Source organism: Anneissia japonica, unplaced genomic scaffold (assembly GCF_011630105.1).
Source record: "Anneissia japonica isolate Jap-2015-1 unplaced genomic scaffold, ASM1163010v1 scaffold288106_len264728_cov135, whole genome shotgun sequence".
NCBI lineage: Eukaryota > Metazoa > Echinodermata > Crinoidea > Comatulida > Comatulidae > Anneissia > Anneissia japonica.
Genome location: NW_022749702.1, coordinates 81,265 through 98,991, shown reverse-complemented (window position 1 = coordinate 98,991; position 17,727 = coordinate 81,265). Strand labels below are relative to the sequence as shown.

The window sequence follows — 17,727 nt, the reverse complement described above, 5'->3', positions numbered from 1 at the left end:
TGCCCTGTCATGAAAAACTCACTCAACTGCATCAATCAATGTTTTGAGATATTCAACAAAACATGTTCAAAGGCTAGCCCTCCTCATACGTTATTTACAAGATTATTTTTTTTACACCATTTTGTATATTTCGCAGCTCCTGTTTAATGGGTAGGATATTAAAAAAAAATACCCACATATAATATTTAAAATGTCGGATTTAATGTTTTTTCATGACATTTCGGGTCAATCACATGTAAAGAAACCATGAAAGAAACAACTCAACTGCATTTGTTATGAAAGAACTAACTCAATTGCAGCATTCAAAAGAAAGGTACATAAAACTACTACAAACTATTATTTAAAACAGGTAATATGACATAATAATACTGCTCAAATGCTGTCTCTTATACACATCTAGATGTGTATAAGAGACAGACCCAGTTCATCAAAGACACTCAACTCCAGTTTTATCCAGTCAGCCACCAGCATTATCTCCAGTACTTACTCCATTAAGCATTGAGACAACCCACAGTAATCTACACCCATATGGGGGTGTAAATGGTGCTCCATCATCCCTACTCACAACCTCTAGTACATCATCAGGAAGTCCTGCTATGAAAGACAAGAAGCAGACTGTCAGGATGAGGAAGAGAGAGTCGGAGAGACGGAAGGAATCCGATCTGCGCAAGAAACGTCCAAATTCAACGTCTGGTAGACGTTCTGGAACATTTGACATTCGATGTAAGTTTTTACTGGATGATCTGTTCATGCAAAATTGTCTCCCTCAAAGTGCTGCTGAATGTAACTCAATTTTTAGTGGAGTTTTATACCCATTTCACACTAGCAGAAAATATTACAACTTTTAACAAGTTGTAACAAGTTGTAACAAGTTTGATATTCCGAGATTTTTGGTTCGTTTCACACATGCACTTTCAAACCATGAGAAATCTCAGGAAAACTCGGAAGAATATTATGACTAGGCCTAGAGGCCTAGGGTAGTACTAGTAGGCCTAGGCTAGTTGTAGGTTGTCCGAATTACATAACAACTACTAAACTAGGCCTGGTACCGAATTAACAAGATTATAATTATTCCATGGTCCTTAGCCTTCGGAGAGTAAAACGAATTCAACTCCTAGCTCGCTTGCTGTAGTCGAGCTGGCGAGAAAGATAGGCCCAGGCTAGCTAGGCGCCGCCGGCCGGTAGCTCACCATTGTTGTTAGAGGCAATCAGTGCGACAAGCATCATAATGATTCGCTGTCGGCGTATTTTACGAAGCCTCGTGATTGTTTCTACATCAAACATGTGAAATTTAGCGAGATTTCTTTTGATTTTAGGTCTAGGCCTATTAACAAATGGTAGTAATGTTGATACGTTTTCCATCGCTGCCGCCATTCGTTCGAACTAAAAAAAAACACAGCCCGCAAAACGGTCAAAATATGGACATGACGCATGCGCAACAACAACTGGGAAGATTTCGGGAAAAAAACAGGCCTCGCGATGGTCTGTTTTTGTTCCGAGATAACTCAGGGGACCCCTGTGAAATCTCAGAAAGTTTACAAGGATTTTGCTTTCACACTCATCCAAACCTGGTTACAACTTGTTACAAGTTGTTAATATTTGCAAAATAGCATCAGTGTGAAATGGGTATTATTTTAGTTATAAGATGAGGAAAAGCAGACAATTGTTTTATCCTTTGATGTTATTTGACATACATAAAGTGGTTTAAGGACAAGATTTTCAGTAAAGCTGGCTCGGGGGTTTTCTACAGTTTAGAATCTTTTTAAGGAAAATTGTAATGTTGCCAGACAGAGGTAGAAAACATGCCTTTTCCCTACCATTTGAATCTGCTACTGATAAAAGGTGTATTTCTTTTACTTAGATGACTACAAGCCAAAGCAGAAGAATGGACAGAAAGCTCTTCGTCGCACTGCATCCATGCCCGACCGCAACAGCCTAATGGGAGTGGACATTGTACCCAACAAACAGTTTACTGATGTAGGTCTAATATTTATTTGTTGTAATTTCATTACAGTATGTAAAATTCATCAGTTCAAAACACAAAACTGTCTCGGTCATTGTAGTAGCCTGATATGGATTGATACAAAGCACATGAATGGCTATTCTTGTTCCACATGGACCGAAGTTTAATATAGACTGAAGTCAAACACATGGATGGCCATTTTTTAATGACACCTGGACCAAAGCCTAACACATGGAGGGTTCCTAATTTTCATCAAACCTGGACTAAAGTCAAACACGTAGATGGCAATTTCTCATATTAATAATAATAATAGATAGATTTATATAGCACATATAAGATAGGTCTCTATCTTATACATGGATGGCTATATTTTATTACACCTGAACTGAAGCCCAACACATTGATGACTATTTCATGGCACCTGGACTGAAGCCCAACACATGGATGGCCATCTGTAATAATTAATATGATAATAACATGTTATGTTTGAAATACAAGACTTGATTGAAACTCATTTCCCTTTGATGAAAATGAAACAAAATATGTATTTCATACATTTTAATGCCCAAATAACTAGTATTACAATAAGGCTTAATTTTAAGTATTTTTTTTCATATTGTTTTTTTTTTTATTTTTTAGGATGTTGATCGTGGTATTGTATCTGATTCTGAACTGGAGCCTGCAAATGTAAGTTCTTTTCTTTCACAAGATTAAATGAAAATGAAGTACAGTTAAACTTGCCTAACTCAAATAATTTTCAAGTCGAACTTGTTTTACATGCCTAATTATTGTGTATAGTTCATTAATTAACAATCTGTAAGTCAAATTTTATCTTATAAGTCAAACAAATTCAACTGTATATAAATAAGATCTGCATAATATTTCTTCCAAAATTGTATTAATTGTTCGAACAATGTGCCTTATTTTACCCTAGTTTTCACATGACTTGGATTTACGTGAATTCAAGCGTGCTATGTTCACTGCAGATGACGAGGAGGAGGCTCTGCAACGCAGCTCCAGTGAACACGTTCTCAATAGCGTCAATACGGAGGAATTCCGAATTGATGAGTCTGGTGGGTCTTTGGTGAGTCCTCGGTTGCTGGATTCTTTTTCCAATGAAGCTTCATGTAGTTCGGTACTTTCAGCCCTCTATAAGCCCTTAATCTTTTTAGCTTTCACGACTGATGTCACCTGGTATTACCACCTGTTATGTATGCCTTTTCCAGCCACCAATTTCCTTTTGGTTTTTACACCTGTTTTATCTATCTGTAGAAACATCATTTTATACTTTTTATTCTTTTGCATGGATTATCACATTGTTTTCTTTTTATGCCATTTCTTTTGATCACCATATATGGTACCTCTCTTAGTATAGATAGAAAAGCATTGTGTGTTTTTTGGTTTTTTTTACAATTGTTGTGAATGTATGCACTGTAGCAGAAAAGACAGTTTATTTGCTGTCACACATTCTTATGTGAATTTATTCGTTGTCAATCCGTGTGAATGTTGAGAATCTATATACTCGCTTCCGATTGTAGTATTTCAGTGAATCTATACATTATTGCACCTTATGATCTATGCACTGTGTGTCAATGCATTCTAAATAAAAGTTGTGAATGTCTACTGTCACTTCTGCCAATGATCCTATGAATCTTTACATTATATTATTATTTTTCCTTGAAAATCTATATGCACTGTCTATCAATACATTGTTATTTATACTTAAAGCTGTGCATTTATACAGTCACTCCTTCTGCCTTTGATCTTGTGAATTTATACATTATTTCCCCTTGTGAAGCTATGCAATGTAAGTCAGTGCATTGTTTAACCACAATTAATGTTGTGATAGTCACATCTTCTTCCTGTGATCTTGTGAATCTACAGGTATACAATATTGCTTCTTGTGTATAATCAGTGCATTGTAATCACAATTAATGTTGTGAATTTATACCGTCACTCCTTCTGCCTCTGATCTTGTGAATTTATACATTATTTCCCCTTGTGAAGCTATGCACTGTAAATCAATGTATTATTAATCACAATAAATGTTGTGATAGTCACTTCGTTTGCCTGTGATCATGTGAATCTATACATTATTTCTCATTGTGAATCTATGCACTGTAAATCAATGCATTGTAATCACAATTAATGTTGTGAATTTATAGTCACTCCTTTTCTGCCTGTGATCCTGTAAATATACATTATTTTAGCTTATTGTGAGTATGTTCACTATATATGAATGCATTGTAAACCATATTATGAATCTATGCCTTGTCAAATATTGTAACCTTCTTACTATTTGTTTTTGTGATTTTATCTTTTTAATGTAATTTTTCCATACTTCATTCTTCTGTTCTCTAAAGTTTGATTTTCACACATTGCCTCTTGCCTACATCCGAGCCAAACGTCTGCACAACTCCAAGAAGTTCTCTGTTCGTTTTGAAGTCACCACAGAACAAATATCCTCTCTGGTAGTGTGGCATGGCCTCAGTAGTTTATAGGAGTTAGTTAACATATCATAATCTATTAATTGCATCATGCTGTGAAGATGTTGCATGGGATTTTTGATTGTGAAGATGGTGTTAACATCTTTGTATAGAACTTCATTGCAGTTTATTTAGGTGTGTAGTTACTACCCCCACTGTAGTTCTAATGTCAGTTAATTTTGTGTATTTCAGAGTTATATCTACTATATTAATTTCTAATTTCACTGTCATTTTTATTGATTGTCACTATTATTTATATCATTATAATCATTATCATTTGTCTCATAACATAATCATTGAACATTAATAACCACTATACAATAATGTTAATAATTAATTGTTACAGGAGTGTGGGTCTTAATAAGAGTTTTCACGCTAGCTCGATTGGATTTACGATAACAAAATATTTTCACAAATCAAATCAAATAATATGATAATCATAGGAAAATGATAAAATCGTTTTTAATACTTCGATTTTATTGTTTTCTCATGATTATGGCCTCATTTAATTTGATTTGTGAAATTATTTTTTCATCATATACACAATAAATCCTTATCGATTCGATCTTTTATTTTCTATATGACCAATTGCTTTTCAGCTTTTTATCGTTATAGTGTAAACTGGCCTTAAGGCAGCATTACGAACAGTACAACAAGATGTATAACATTTCATATTCAAGAAATAAAAATGAAACTAATAAATTAAATAATAAAATAAATTTAAAAAATCAGTAATTTTATATAACTAACGGGTACTCTTCCTTCCCTCGCTTACTCTCTAGTACGTGAATGTCATAATAGTTTTGATAAAAAGAAAAAAAAAACACTAAAAGGAGATAGCTTGCATGTTGCCTCGCTAAATTTTAATGAATATTTTGAACAATAAAATAAATAATCTAAAAAAATTATCCACCGAATATCTATGATATTAAAACAATGCGATTAAAATTATGTTTGTATGTATAGTTTTTTAGTATAGAAATTTCTTAGTTTTTAGAAGAGTCATCAATGTCATTGTAACCTTAATTAACATTTACACCTTTGTATGTATTATTATATTTTTACCTAATTTTTTTAGTATGTAGCAGATATAGTCATGATGAGAATGCATGTTCTTGATTCTGAACAGCTTATTTATATTACAGTGGCATTCTTGCATGCAACACATTCGACAGGCAAATGATTAATATGTCCGTTGAAAGAATCAATAATGATAGAAAATTTAGAGAATAATTTCTGAATGTTCATAGACTTTCAATTCCCTCTGAACACTTATTGTTGTAATATTAATATAACTGAAATTAACAATTGTTCTACTTTGTGTGCACTCAAATATTTTCTTACATGGCTTAGACATACAGGCATAACGCTCTGTCAAGATTACCAAATTACTTTGAAAACAAACTGTTGTATGCCCATATGCAGTCATGATGTGCCTATAATTATGTTCATGATGTGATGTCATTATGACCATATTTGGGCTTGTCACTTGTTTTGTCAAATAAAATTTTCAAGTGAAATATATAGTCTACACAGGGCAAAAGCCATGTACAGGTTTAAGCTATGTTTGCTTTGGATTAATTTTGACCAAGACAAAGAGTAACTTTCTCTTGGGCAGATCATTCCACTGTTTGCAGTTGGATGTAAAAACGGAGTTCCACCGAACATGTGTTAAAGAACAGATGGCAGGATTTTGTGTCATGAATACGTTTTGTGCATATTTTAGCGATGCGCGGTAGTAGTAAATGCTCAGGAAGATCTAACCGAGTTGTGCTGTTTGCATCGGAAATTTCTGCTCAGGAAAAATAGCCTGTTATTCTTCCCGGGCAATGTTTACTTGGTTATACTTAACCCTTGGCTTGGGTTATTTGACCAAGAAGAATATTACCTAGACTTCTGTTTGCACTGGATTTGTATGGGTCAAAGTGACAAGGTACATAGTTAGTTTGACCAAAAAAAAAGTCTAATGTGAACACAGCTTTAAATTGACATAATTATCTAAATGTTATATTAATCCAGATGAAGATTTTTGATCATTTACAACATTTTTCCCCCGAATAGCTTGGACCACCACCAAAGATAGTAATACCAGAACGATACAATCCTCTTTCTGATGATGATTATGAGGAGCTGTCAGAGGAGGAGAAGAGAAGACGATCAGAAAGAGCTGAAGGAATTAAGAAAATGTTGACCTCACATAGGTAAGAATAATTATCTTAAAGGTCAAAGGTTTGCTTAACAGTCAAAGGGCTTTATATAAAATATAACTTGGAGAATGTTTTTCTTTTTTTTAATTTCAGTTAAGTATTAATTGAAAAAAGTTTCTCTAGTGTGTAAATTTGTTAAAAGGAAAATCACTTTTTGTATGCGAGTGGTTGATAGATATTGATATAGAGAGATTATAATCAATAATCATTTGTCAGTAATTAATATTAATACTAAGTATTTTCAATCTTTTTTTTTTTATAGATTTAAACTATCTAATAACATTCTGTTCTTTTTTTAATGTATTTACACTACTATGTTTATAGTTTTAAATGACATTCAAATGTAGTGTTTTTTAAGGCTATTAGAATGAAATTTTGAAAGTATATACAAAAGAATAAGATTAGAAAACCATCAATATCATAATTCCACATGATTATCATAATCATCACCATCATATCATATATATCATATAATCAATAATTATTAATAAAAATGATATTAGAATGTAAGTCTTATATAGTGCATAATACAAGAAAGTTGCCTCTATGAACAAAAAAGAAACATAACCATGAAATATCCTTACTACAAAGAAAACTATTAAAGAAAAAGAAAACAGCATAAAAGGCAGAAAAATCATTTCCACTGTTCTGTTCTCAAAAATTTAGGAGCTTGCTGGAACACTACTCACAGAGCTATCTCTACTGTAGTGAAAGTTGATGTCTAGCTAGCCCATCCTTCAATTTAATAGTTGCGATCCAACGCCATTTTCACCATCATTAGTAAAGTAATTTTCATATTAGTATCATGCTCATTACCGTTGTCATAAAGACAAGTTAACATCCTAATCCTCATCATTAGCTTCACCACCATAGAGTTATCATAATCATGATCTTCACCATCAATACCACCATTGTCATCATTATCAGCATGTTCACCATCCCATCATCATCACCATTATCATCGTTGTCATCATCTTTCATCATCATCACCATCACCACCATCAACGTCATAGTCATGATCATTGTTATCCCCATCCTCATCATTATCATTATCATCATTGTCGTTAATATCATCATCATCATCATTACCATCAATACACTCATTTGTTGCTTTTTTTTTTTGAGGATTGAAAGGAAATGAAAATATATAAATATTATTAGATTTGACAAGGAATGTTTTTCTTGTGGTTAATTTTTTAATAATAGGATTACAAATTGGAATTTCTTTTACTGTGTTTCTTTTCCAGGTCTCAGTCCTACTATTCAAAAAGGCTGCACACAACTTACTACTAAGTAGATAAAGTAAATACTAATCCGCATGTGCTTATGTAGATCCCGCCAAATAGAATGATGTGTAGTGGGAGCAGAAATGCATGTGTTATTTTGTTGTTTTTTTTTTTTGCCAAAGAGATTGAATAATTTGGATGTCAATGCTTCTAGTAGCTATTTTTTAGAATGATTTTCTTTTTATTTTCTTAACTTAGAAAGCTGCAGTATTTTATAAGAATGTAAAATATCTGAGCTAGTACTTAAATGCACAGTTTGTTTTTAACACACAAGTAGTAAGAGAGGGTGGTTATTGTTTATCATTTCTTTCTGAATAGTTGATTTAATTTCTTCTACCATTGATTATTGCCTGGTACTTTTATAAATAAATTAATCAAAACAGACATCCCCCACTCACCAATATCCCCAATCTTTCCCAATTTTTTTCCTATGTAAAGTTTTTTTAATGTGTTTCTTAAGATGAAAAGTATACTGAAGATGACATGTATACTGAAACATCCATTTTTGACTTTGTGTTAAAAAGTAGCTTTTCATTTTGTACTGTTACATTTTAGCTTGGCTAAGTTATTGTAGTTCATTAATATTTTCATTGTGAATGTTTCTGTGTATTTTTGTTTCACTGCTGAATATATCTTCTGTATGCATTGTCATACCATCCAAAAACTGTTATTATTAATTAGTAAATGTGCAGATATTTTCATTTAAAAGTCATACATTGCAAGCAAAAATACTATTGTATTATCAGCTCTGGATTTTCTGGGCCATTAGTATTAACATGAACCCAAAGGTCCACTGATTAATGCCAGATAAGATAGTATAATACATACTCCAAGTATCGAAATTCACGCCATCGTGCTTGGATTCAATGTTTTGACATTAATTATGTCATCATCCATAATGATGATTACTGATGATGACATAATTAATGTCGAAATATTGAATCCCGACATGATGGCGTGCATTTCGATACTTGGAGTACAGTATGTATTATACTATTTTATCTGTATTAACATGTCTAACAAAATCTAATAGGATGTGTTAAAGAAAGCCTAATAAATCAGATATCCTTCCTCCAAATTGGAACCCCTATTTTGCTTTTAATCGGCGTAATTATTAATTCCATTTTATGAAACTTTTACCCTTGAAATTGTGAATAGACATATTATAATGTCTTTTTCTGTGTAGCTTTTGTTTATGGTAGTCAATTTATTAAGGTATTTATTTACGGTTATTTCCATCAGTTCCATGTAATAATTTTCTATTTTTGCTTTGCTTGGATGAGAACAAAATGTTTAGAAACTGACAATGATTTTATTTTATGTAACATTGTAAATTTATTTTTTGGTAATGTAATTTTGGTTTAGTAGGTAATGAAAATTAGTTTATTTTTCAAATGTAATATTTTTCATGTACACCTTAAACATTAAGTTTAGTGTCATTATCTAGGTTTTTTTTTTTTTTACTAAATATTTTGTTTTAATGTAGCTTTGAATTTTTCATTGATTTTACATCCTGTTATGCTTTTTTTTTTTGCATTATTTGATGCATCCCATAGCTTTCATCATTTTTCTAAATGAAGAACCACATAAAAAATTCATTTTAAATCATTCTTACATTCTTCATATATTTTTAGACAAATAAACCAACAAGTTGATGTTGACTTATCGCAAGCTTTCGTTTTGTTGTCAAACAAGACTTCATCAAGCTAAATGAGCTGGACATTTCGATGTTTGTGAAAAGTCACAAGTGTGAGTGCCTCTTTCGTCAGATCTGGTCCTGTTGGATCCGGCGTTCCCTTGACAATAAGAGGCGCGACACTCGCGACGTTTCACAAAACTTCCAGCTCATTCAGCCTGATGAAGTCTTGTTGACAACACGGCCCTTCCAAGGCAGAACAACGTACCTTAACAAAAATATAAAAGCAGTTTACGTTATTTTGCCATGGGATGGCCGAACAAGACGAAAGCCTACGCAAGTCAACATCAACTTATTGGATTATTTGTCTAAAAATATATGAAGCATACCGATACAAAACCTGATGAAACTATTTGATCATTCATACATTGTATATAATTTTAATTTGGAATCACTTTATTTGGAAAAAAAAAAATAAACAATTCATAAAAAAATCCACAAATAAAGTAATTTCACATTTTCATATTCACTATTGATTGAGCAGATATCATATGTTTATCAGCAGTGCTTTTATTTCTTTGATATTATTTGCTATTTATCCATCTTCCAACCACAGTTTTCAAGAGTGGCATCCCCGGGAATTGTAAGTAAAATTCAATATGGGATTAGTATTTGGTGTCAATAATTTATGTTACTTTTTATATGATCATAACACTCATACCCATACTGTATACCTAATAGATTTGTAAGAAATTACAATATGTAGATATATCAAGATGTAGCTTTCATTCGAATGTTATGTTTATGATCTGATTATCATTGATCTCAGCTAAAATGTTTTTAATTAATTCATGTAGAAATTTTATAACACAGATTTATGGGGTTTGCTGAGTGTAGAACTGATGTTTAATATCTGCAGTTGTATTAAAATATATATTTTTTTAAATTAAAAAAAAAAGGTGTATGCCCATATTTGGTTGTAATATGACACCGTCATGCCCATACTTTATGTTCCAGGGGCTGTGAGCACCACTTGTGGCGTTGTTGTTGAAGCAGCCCCAAGGCCGTTTGTGCTAATATAATAAATGTTTTTAAATGGTATAATTCGGCACATCACACACATCTGGTACATAAATTTTGAGATTGTGGTCAGAGCTTAAAGTTATATGCTATTCGCCTACATGTGGTATAGTATACAAATATTGACTGCTAAAGGAGAAAGGTGAAATTTATTGCGACGTGATGTGGAGACCGTAGCCTATTATCTTCCAGGCTACTATCTCCACATCACCGAGGGGCTATGGATTACACAGTTCTCTGAATCTAGAGCAGTCAATATTTGTTTTATATACCTCATACATAGATTCTATGAGGCCTTAAAAAAGTAATGAAAAGAGTACCCACCAAGTAAGCCTAGGCAATCAAAGGGCAAATCTTTTTCAGCATCGTAGAGGTCGTGCCCCTTTACCATCCGTGTGTACCATAAATTATAGAAACATTATAAATGGGGCCTAGAGATTACAATGCGACCTTACCGCAAAAAGGCAAAAAAATCATTTAACTTCATCGTTCCTTTTTCCCCGGGAATTTATGAACTATCATTCAAACCTACGTCATATGAGTGATGGTTAAAGTTATTAACCGCTTTTTACCGGTCAGATGCCTAGAATCTATGTACAGTATGCGGTATATCAGTATCCAAGGTGGAATATCAGATAACTTGTGTAACATAACATAAATTATCTGAGATCAGATGATTGACATGGTGTATTATCCAGGTGTAAATGTTTTCTAAGGTATAACTGCTACTTCCTAATCCTTCAGTTTATTGCTCCATTAACCATAGATGTTGTGGATCCAGGTTTACCCTCTTCCCCTCTTTTGACTGCCAATATTCATTTTTTTCTTGGTGACACTTACAGTATAAGACTGTGTTCTGGATGAATCTTAGCATGTACCTACCCCTAACTATGTCCTGGTTGAATCTTCGCATGTACCCCTCTTCTACTTTTGAGTCCTTCCATGCCCTTTTCCTTTCCAGTTTTACTCTCCCGGTACCCATTTCTCTTCTGTGTATAACCATCCCACTCGCTCTTTTACTGCTACTGTACCTATACCCCTGCTTTCCGGTTTCACCATTTCACCTCTATGCGTCTATTCATCCCTACTCGTCTGTTTAATCAATCCATCAGCTTTTTGATGGATTGGCCACCCCTCTGCGTTCCTTTTTTTCCATTGCTACACCTCTATTCTCCTGTTTGACTACCCACTCTGCTTTTCTGTTTAACCATTCTTTGCTCTCATTTGCTTTCCTGTTTCACTATTCATTCCTCTATTTATCTGTGCCACACATTTCTATCATTCTACTGTTATCATCATCCCTGGCTCTCTGTTTTTGTGTTTCCTCATTCCTGCATTTTTGCTTTCGTCAGCCTTCATCATTTCTATACCCCACAGCCCTTCAGCTTTACTGTACTGTACCATGTCTTTTCACCCATTATATTCTCTCAAGATTATAGACCAATAATCCCCTTCATAATCTGAACTGCGGAAGGTCAATCGACATAAACAAAGGTCGATTGACCTTGGATACTGGCATGTGCAGTTGAAACTATGAAATGGCTGATTCATTTCCATATGCTTGACCTTAGCATGCATATTAAATTGCAAGTCACATTCCACATGTTATTCATATTTGCTTATTTCATTAGCCATTGCCTGTCATTTTATTAAATAACACTGCATTATGCTAATCTATGTAATCACTGCTTTACATCTTTTTCTTAAGATGTTGATGTTGTGTAGACGTACAGTAAATGTTGCTTTGCATATTCTATAGCATGTTCATCACCTTTCTCTTTAGTTTACTTACATTATTATAGTCATATTCTAATATATTTAAGTATCCATTCACGATGACAGTTTCTGTTGTCAAGATTAGTAATGTATTGTATGAGAATGATACATATAGAATTTATAAGCATTAACTTGGTATTGGAATACTTACTGGCACTACCATTATTGTATTCATTTCCTCTTATAACTAGCCTTTACCTAATTTATGAATTACTATAAATGGTAACCATAGAATTAGTGTCTATATAAACATTATAAGAAATCCTTGTTTTATAAATTTTCAAGAAAGTGATATTTTTAACATATAAATTCTATTTAATGTAAACCAAAACTTTTAGAATCTGTTAGAATTAGTGTCTAATGTAAAAATATGAAATAAGAAAGAAAGAAATTATATAAGAAATTACTTTATTCATTTTGTAAATTTTCAAGAATGTGATATGTTTACCATATAAATTTCATTCAACTTAAAGCTTAACCTTTAAGGTTAAGTTGAGTTAGTCTCATTAAGACGTTTCTGGATCATTCAATTTCAACTTCAATTTTGATTTATTGTCATTTGCAATGTATCAGTTACATCACATAGAAATTACTGTTGTGGCTTTTTTCACATAGTACCAAGTTGAGAAAAGTCAAGTTAGCGCCAAAGTATCCTGCAAGTTGCAGACGTCACCGAAGAATAGCTCCGTCTTCTGCAATCCAGCAAGCAATTGCTGTTTAGAGCAGAAGATTAACTAATCTTTTATCTAAGAAAATTATCAGTTCCCAAAAATTGAAGTAAAACTAAGAATTACTGTATTCTACAGGTCTTGGTTTAAATACTAAGAAATTGATAGATATTAAGGATAATAATAATAATAGACAATCTTACAACAACAATGTTTTACATGTTAATAACTGTGATGTTACTAATCTTGAAAAAATGTATGAAATATTTAAATAAAATACAAATTAAATATTAAATCACAAGGAGAGAAACATAAATTACTTGATAAAATGAGACCATAAAAAATAAAAATACAAATCTAATAATCGGGAAAATATGAATTAAATGTTACTGATGTATTAATCTGGTCAGAATAATTTCTTATAAGATCTATGAGGTAAGGTTGCTTAGACCTACGAATATCAGAGGCGATAACTTTGCGGTATAATCAGTGAAATGCAGTAGTGAAATTTCCTAAAAATAATAATATTAATAAATATTCCTTTTCTATTTTGTTTTAATTTAAATAGATTTCTCTATAGTACATAATTCTTATTCTGCTATTTTGTTTCTGAAATTCAAATATTATCACTTTTATTCAAGACTTAATTTGTAACAAATTGTGGCCAAAGGACAGGAGTTTAAATATAACATTAAAATGGATAAAAACAATATGTTTATATGTGTAGATGAGAAGCACACAATTTTCAAGGATGTTTCCAATTGTGTATCAATGAAGGAAAAAATTCTTGATGATTATTATTGTAGTAAGTACTGTACAGTAAACATTATTTTCATTGTTTTTATTTTTCAGTTTAAATGATTGGCAGGAAACAACAGACAACGAAGAAGAAATGCAGAAGATTCGCAATGGATTAAAAGTAGAAAAAGAAAAACGTGAAAATATATTGCAGCTGAGAGCAAACCTTGCAGAAGAAATAAAAGAACACACTAAACAATTGGGTGGTAAGTTTTGCTTTAAAATACTGAAATAGCTAATTTATCCATGACTGAAAAAGCTAAAAGTTAAAATTTGACATACACTTTCAATTATTTTGTCTGATGATGATTAATCATACATTTACTGATAGTGTATGCTACCTTAGACATATTTTGAAATGCACGCCTTCATGTCGGGATTCAATATTTCAACATTAATTATGTCATCATTCCTGATGATAACATAATTAATGTCGAAATATTGAATCCCGACACGATGGCGTGCATTTTGGTACTTGGAGTACGTATTATACTATCTTACTGAGATTAATCAGTGGACCTTCGTTTTTTAGACATATTTGATCAAAGAAATATTGGGTCTGTCAAAGGCAATTGCTCTGCTTCATAGACCATTTTTAGCTCAACAGACAAAATCATTTATACTTCTTGGTCTAGAGAAGCAATGCAGAAACAGTCCCTTGCTTGCAGGACACAACAGAAATACACAGTGAGGAACTGAAAACGTAATCTCAAGGCTGGAAGACCAAACCGTTCCCGCTGCGCCAAACTGCCTCCACAAAATACTTGCATGAATAGGAGTGAACTGTTGGTAGATGCCTGGTGCTGCCCTTGGTTCAAATACTGCCGATTCTAAAACTCTGCCCTCGTTATCCAATTTTATGTGACAGATAACAATGATAACATCATGCCCATATATGGGCCCTCATAATGTCGGCTTTCTTTGTTGACCAAAAAAATGTTGAGATTTAACTACCATCCAATTATGGAGTTGTACTTACTGATTAGGCATGTTCACACAAATTTTTTTTGAGATAATTTTGATATATACATTATAACTTTAGCATGTTATAGAAAACCGTTTATATAGAAACCACATCATGATCAATTTATGATAATGATGTGCAGTGTTGCAATGAAAACTTTGAACCAGAAGTACATTGACCAACTAAATGTTGAGATTTAACTACTATCTAATTACGGAGTTGTACTTACTGATTAGTCATGGTCACATAAGTTTTTGGAATAATGTTATCATGATCTATACATCATGATAACTTTAGCATAGAGAAAACTGTTCATATAGAAACCACATCATGATCTATTTATGCTAATGATGTGCAGTGTTGCAATGAAAACTGTACAACAAGTGAGGTTGTCTCAAGTATCAGACCGTTTCATAAATGCTGATTGGTTAAATTCGATCTCATGAATTCATCATGTTATCAAGGTTAATCATGATGAATCAAGATGGCTCCACTAGATCACAATAGGGTGATTAAGTTATGCACGTTATTTGATTCTGGTAGGTTCACATAAAGTGACTGGCTTGAACTCTGAATGTGAACCTAGCTATTGAAAGAAACAATAGATTAAATTGCAATACAAACAAGTTTTTGTTCATTTGATACTAATTGTGATTTTTTTTTTTATTTCAGCACAATCACTGAAGGTCGGTCCACATAAAACAGGAGGGGAGGTAGAACGCTGATGGAATCACTCAAATCCAAACATCAATGAATAATTCATGACAAGATAACCAATCTGCTGAGCTGAGAGATTTCTTGTGCATATTCAAAAGTGCCACTGTGTTGCATAGATTGAGAAACTAAAAAAGCAAAATGCTAAAGAATATCTTTGTCACAGAATTATTGCTTTATTTTCATAAATACATGTATCTTCTTCCATTTTCTGTTGTTTTCTGCCATTAATGTTAGAACTTGTATGTCCACAAAATAAATTGTTACTTGTATATAAAATATAACACTTTTGTTTACAGTAACTATTAACATTAAGTATACCATATCTGCCTAGATAGTTGCGGCTAACAATTTTTAATAAATTAATTGTTTATAGAATTTTTAATGAACTTTGTGCTGAAAATGTTCACATTGTTACATTTAGCATAAAGGTATCTTACAATGTAATAAATGTATTTCTACATGAATGCAGGAGGTCTATGCTAAAATAATAAAATAAAAATAAAATAATTAATTATTTTTAATAGAAATTTGACTTACAAACAAGTTCAGGTATTTAATATCTGAAATATGCAAATTGATCTTGAATTTTTGTTTTTGTTTTGTTTTGTTTTTTTTTAATTTGTAGTTCAGGAACATAGTGGAATTACAAATTTACTGTTGAATATTTTGCAAAGGTTTTCAGTATGTAACATCCAAATTGGGGCGGGGAAGGGTGAGGAAGGTGCATCTGCTTCCTGTGTCTCATCCTACTGCCTTGATTCAAACTTGCTACACATTTATAAGCAGAAATATTATGCAGTTCACTATAAAAAAATATTATAGTACATAGCAATATTACATTTTGAAAATATTTAAATCATAATATAGTGTACTGTATTGATACATTTTATTACAGTGTTTTCCTGCCAATAAATTACTTTAAATATCTTTTCTCTAACAATTTTAAATGCCTTACAGAAATTAGTCTTTCTAAAGTTGATGCCATCCAAATTTTCAAAAAAAATATATATATAATGTATAATATATTTAATCTTTCAATTTAACATATTTCACAAGAAATGTATAATAAAAATAGATGAATTTAATTTCTGTTGTAAATAGCTTACATTTGTATACAAAATTTCATAGATTTGGTATTACATAATAGTTTTTGGTGCACTAAAGTATGAATAATGTTATGCTAATAATGCTTTATTTATTTATTTTTAATAGAATATACATTTCCTGTTTTTTTTAAAATTCTAATTGGAATTACTGTCTTTAAAATGACAAATTTTCTTTATAAAACTATATATCATGAAATGAATTTGATTTTAGGTTGTCCTACTCTCCTACATACTTGCAAACAACATAGTTTAATATATGACATAGTATATTTTATTATTGTGTTAGAATTTTGCATTGCATAAGGATTAGAAAGTTTTTTTTAGATTTTGCTGTATATCTTTATCAAAGTGTGTGTATTAGACAAAATTCACTGGTTGGGAGTGTTGGAATGGAGGGTTTTATTTTTGAGTTGAATGGTTTTCAGAAACGTAGGTTTTGTAATTGAAAAAGGAGGTAGTAAAGTTATGTATGTAATTTCTGGTACAGAATTACTAATATGCCTGATAAATATTAGTGTATGAAGGTTAACTTTATTACTTATACATATACTGTATCATGAAGAGCAATTAACTTAAGTAGATAAAACTCAGTTTTTCAAAAAACAAATATATTTTATTGTCACAATGAATTTGTTATAGCGCCCTCTATATTGTTTAACTTGAATTTTTTGGTCTTTCACTGGATTTTCAGAAACAGAATGCCTCGAAAGAAAATTTTCTATCGCAATAATTCTTTATTCTTGGAAACCTTGACTGTTTGGAATACCTTAACTGTATGAATCTTGGGATGTTTATAGTATAGAAAGAATTCTTAAAGCTTAACATGTTCTGCAATAACACCATTGTCCATAAAAAAAATGCCTTGACTTTGTGGAATACAACAATAATTGTTGTGACCAAAGAATGTCACTATTATTTTGTGGAATAAACGTTTGTTAGTTTATTTTCTTTGTATACTTTTTCTAGTTACTCGCATGTAGTCGTTATAAAATTGAGAGATTTGTGATACCTAGCTAAAATATATAGCAGGGCACAATTTC

At 31.9% G+C, this 17,727-nt stretch overlaps 1 protein-coding gene across 1 annotated transcript; it reads left to right on the top strand.

Moving 5' to 3' along the window:
* The first annotated feature begins 423 nt into the window (after positions 1-423).
* LOC117121140 lies at positions 424-17,388 on the top strand. The gene is made up of 9 exons (XM_033266241.1): positions 424-723; positions 1,862-1,977; positions 2,603-2,650; positions 2,898-3,047; positions 4,327-4,434; positions 6,511-6,650; positions 10,195-10,221; positions 13,955-14,106; positions 15,537-17,388. Exons 1-9 carry the CDS (start codon positions 597-599, stop codon positions 15,587-15,589), a joined length of 921 nt encoding a protein of 306 aa, XP_033122132.1. The 5' UTR covers positions 424-596; the 3' UTR covers positions 15,590-17,388.
* Positions 17,389-17,727: the final 339 nt, after the last annotated feature.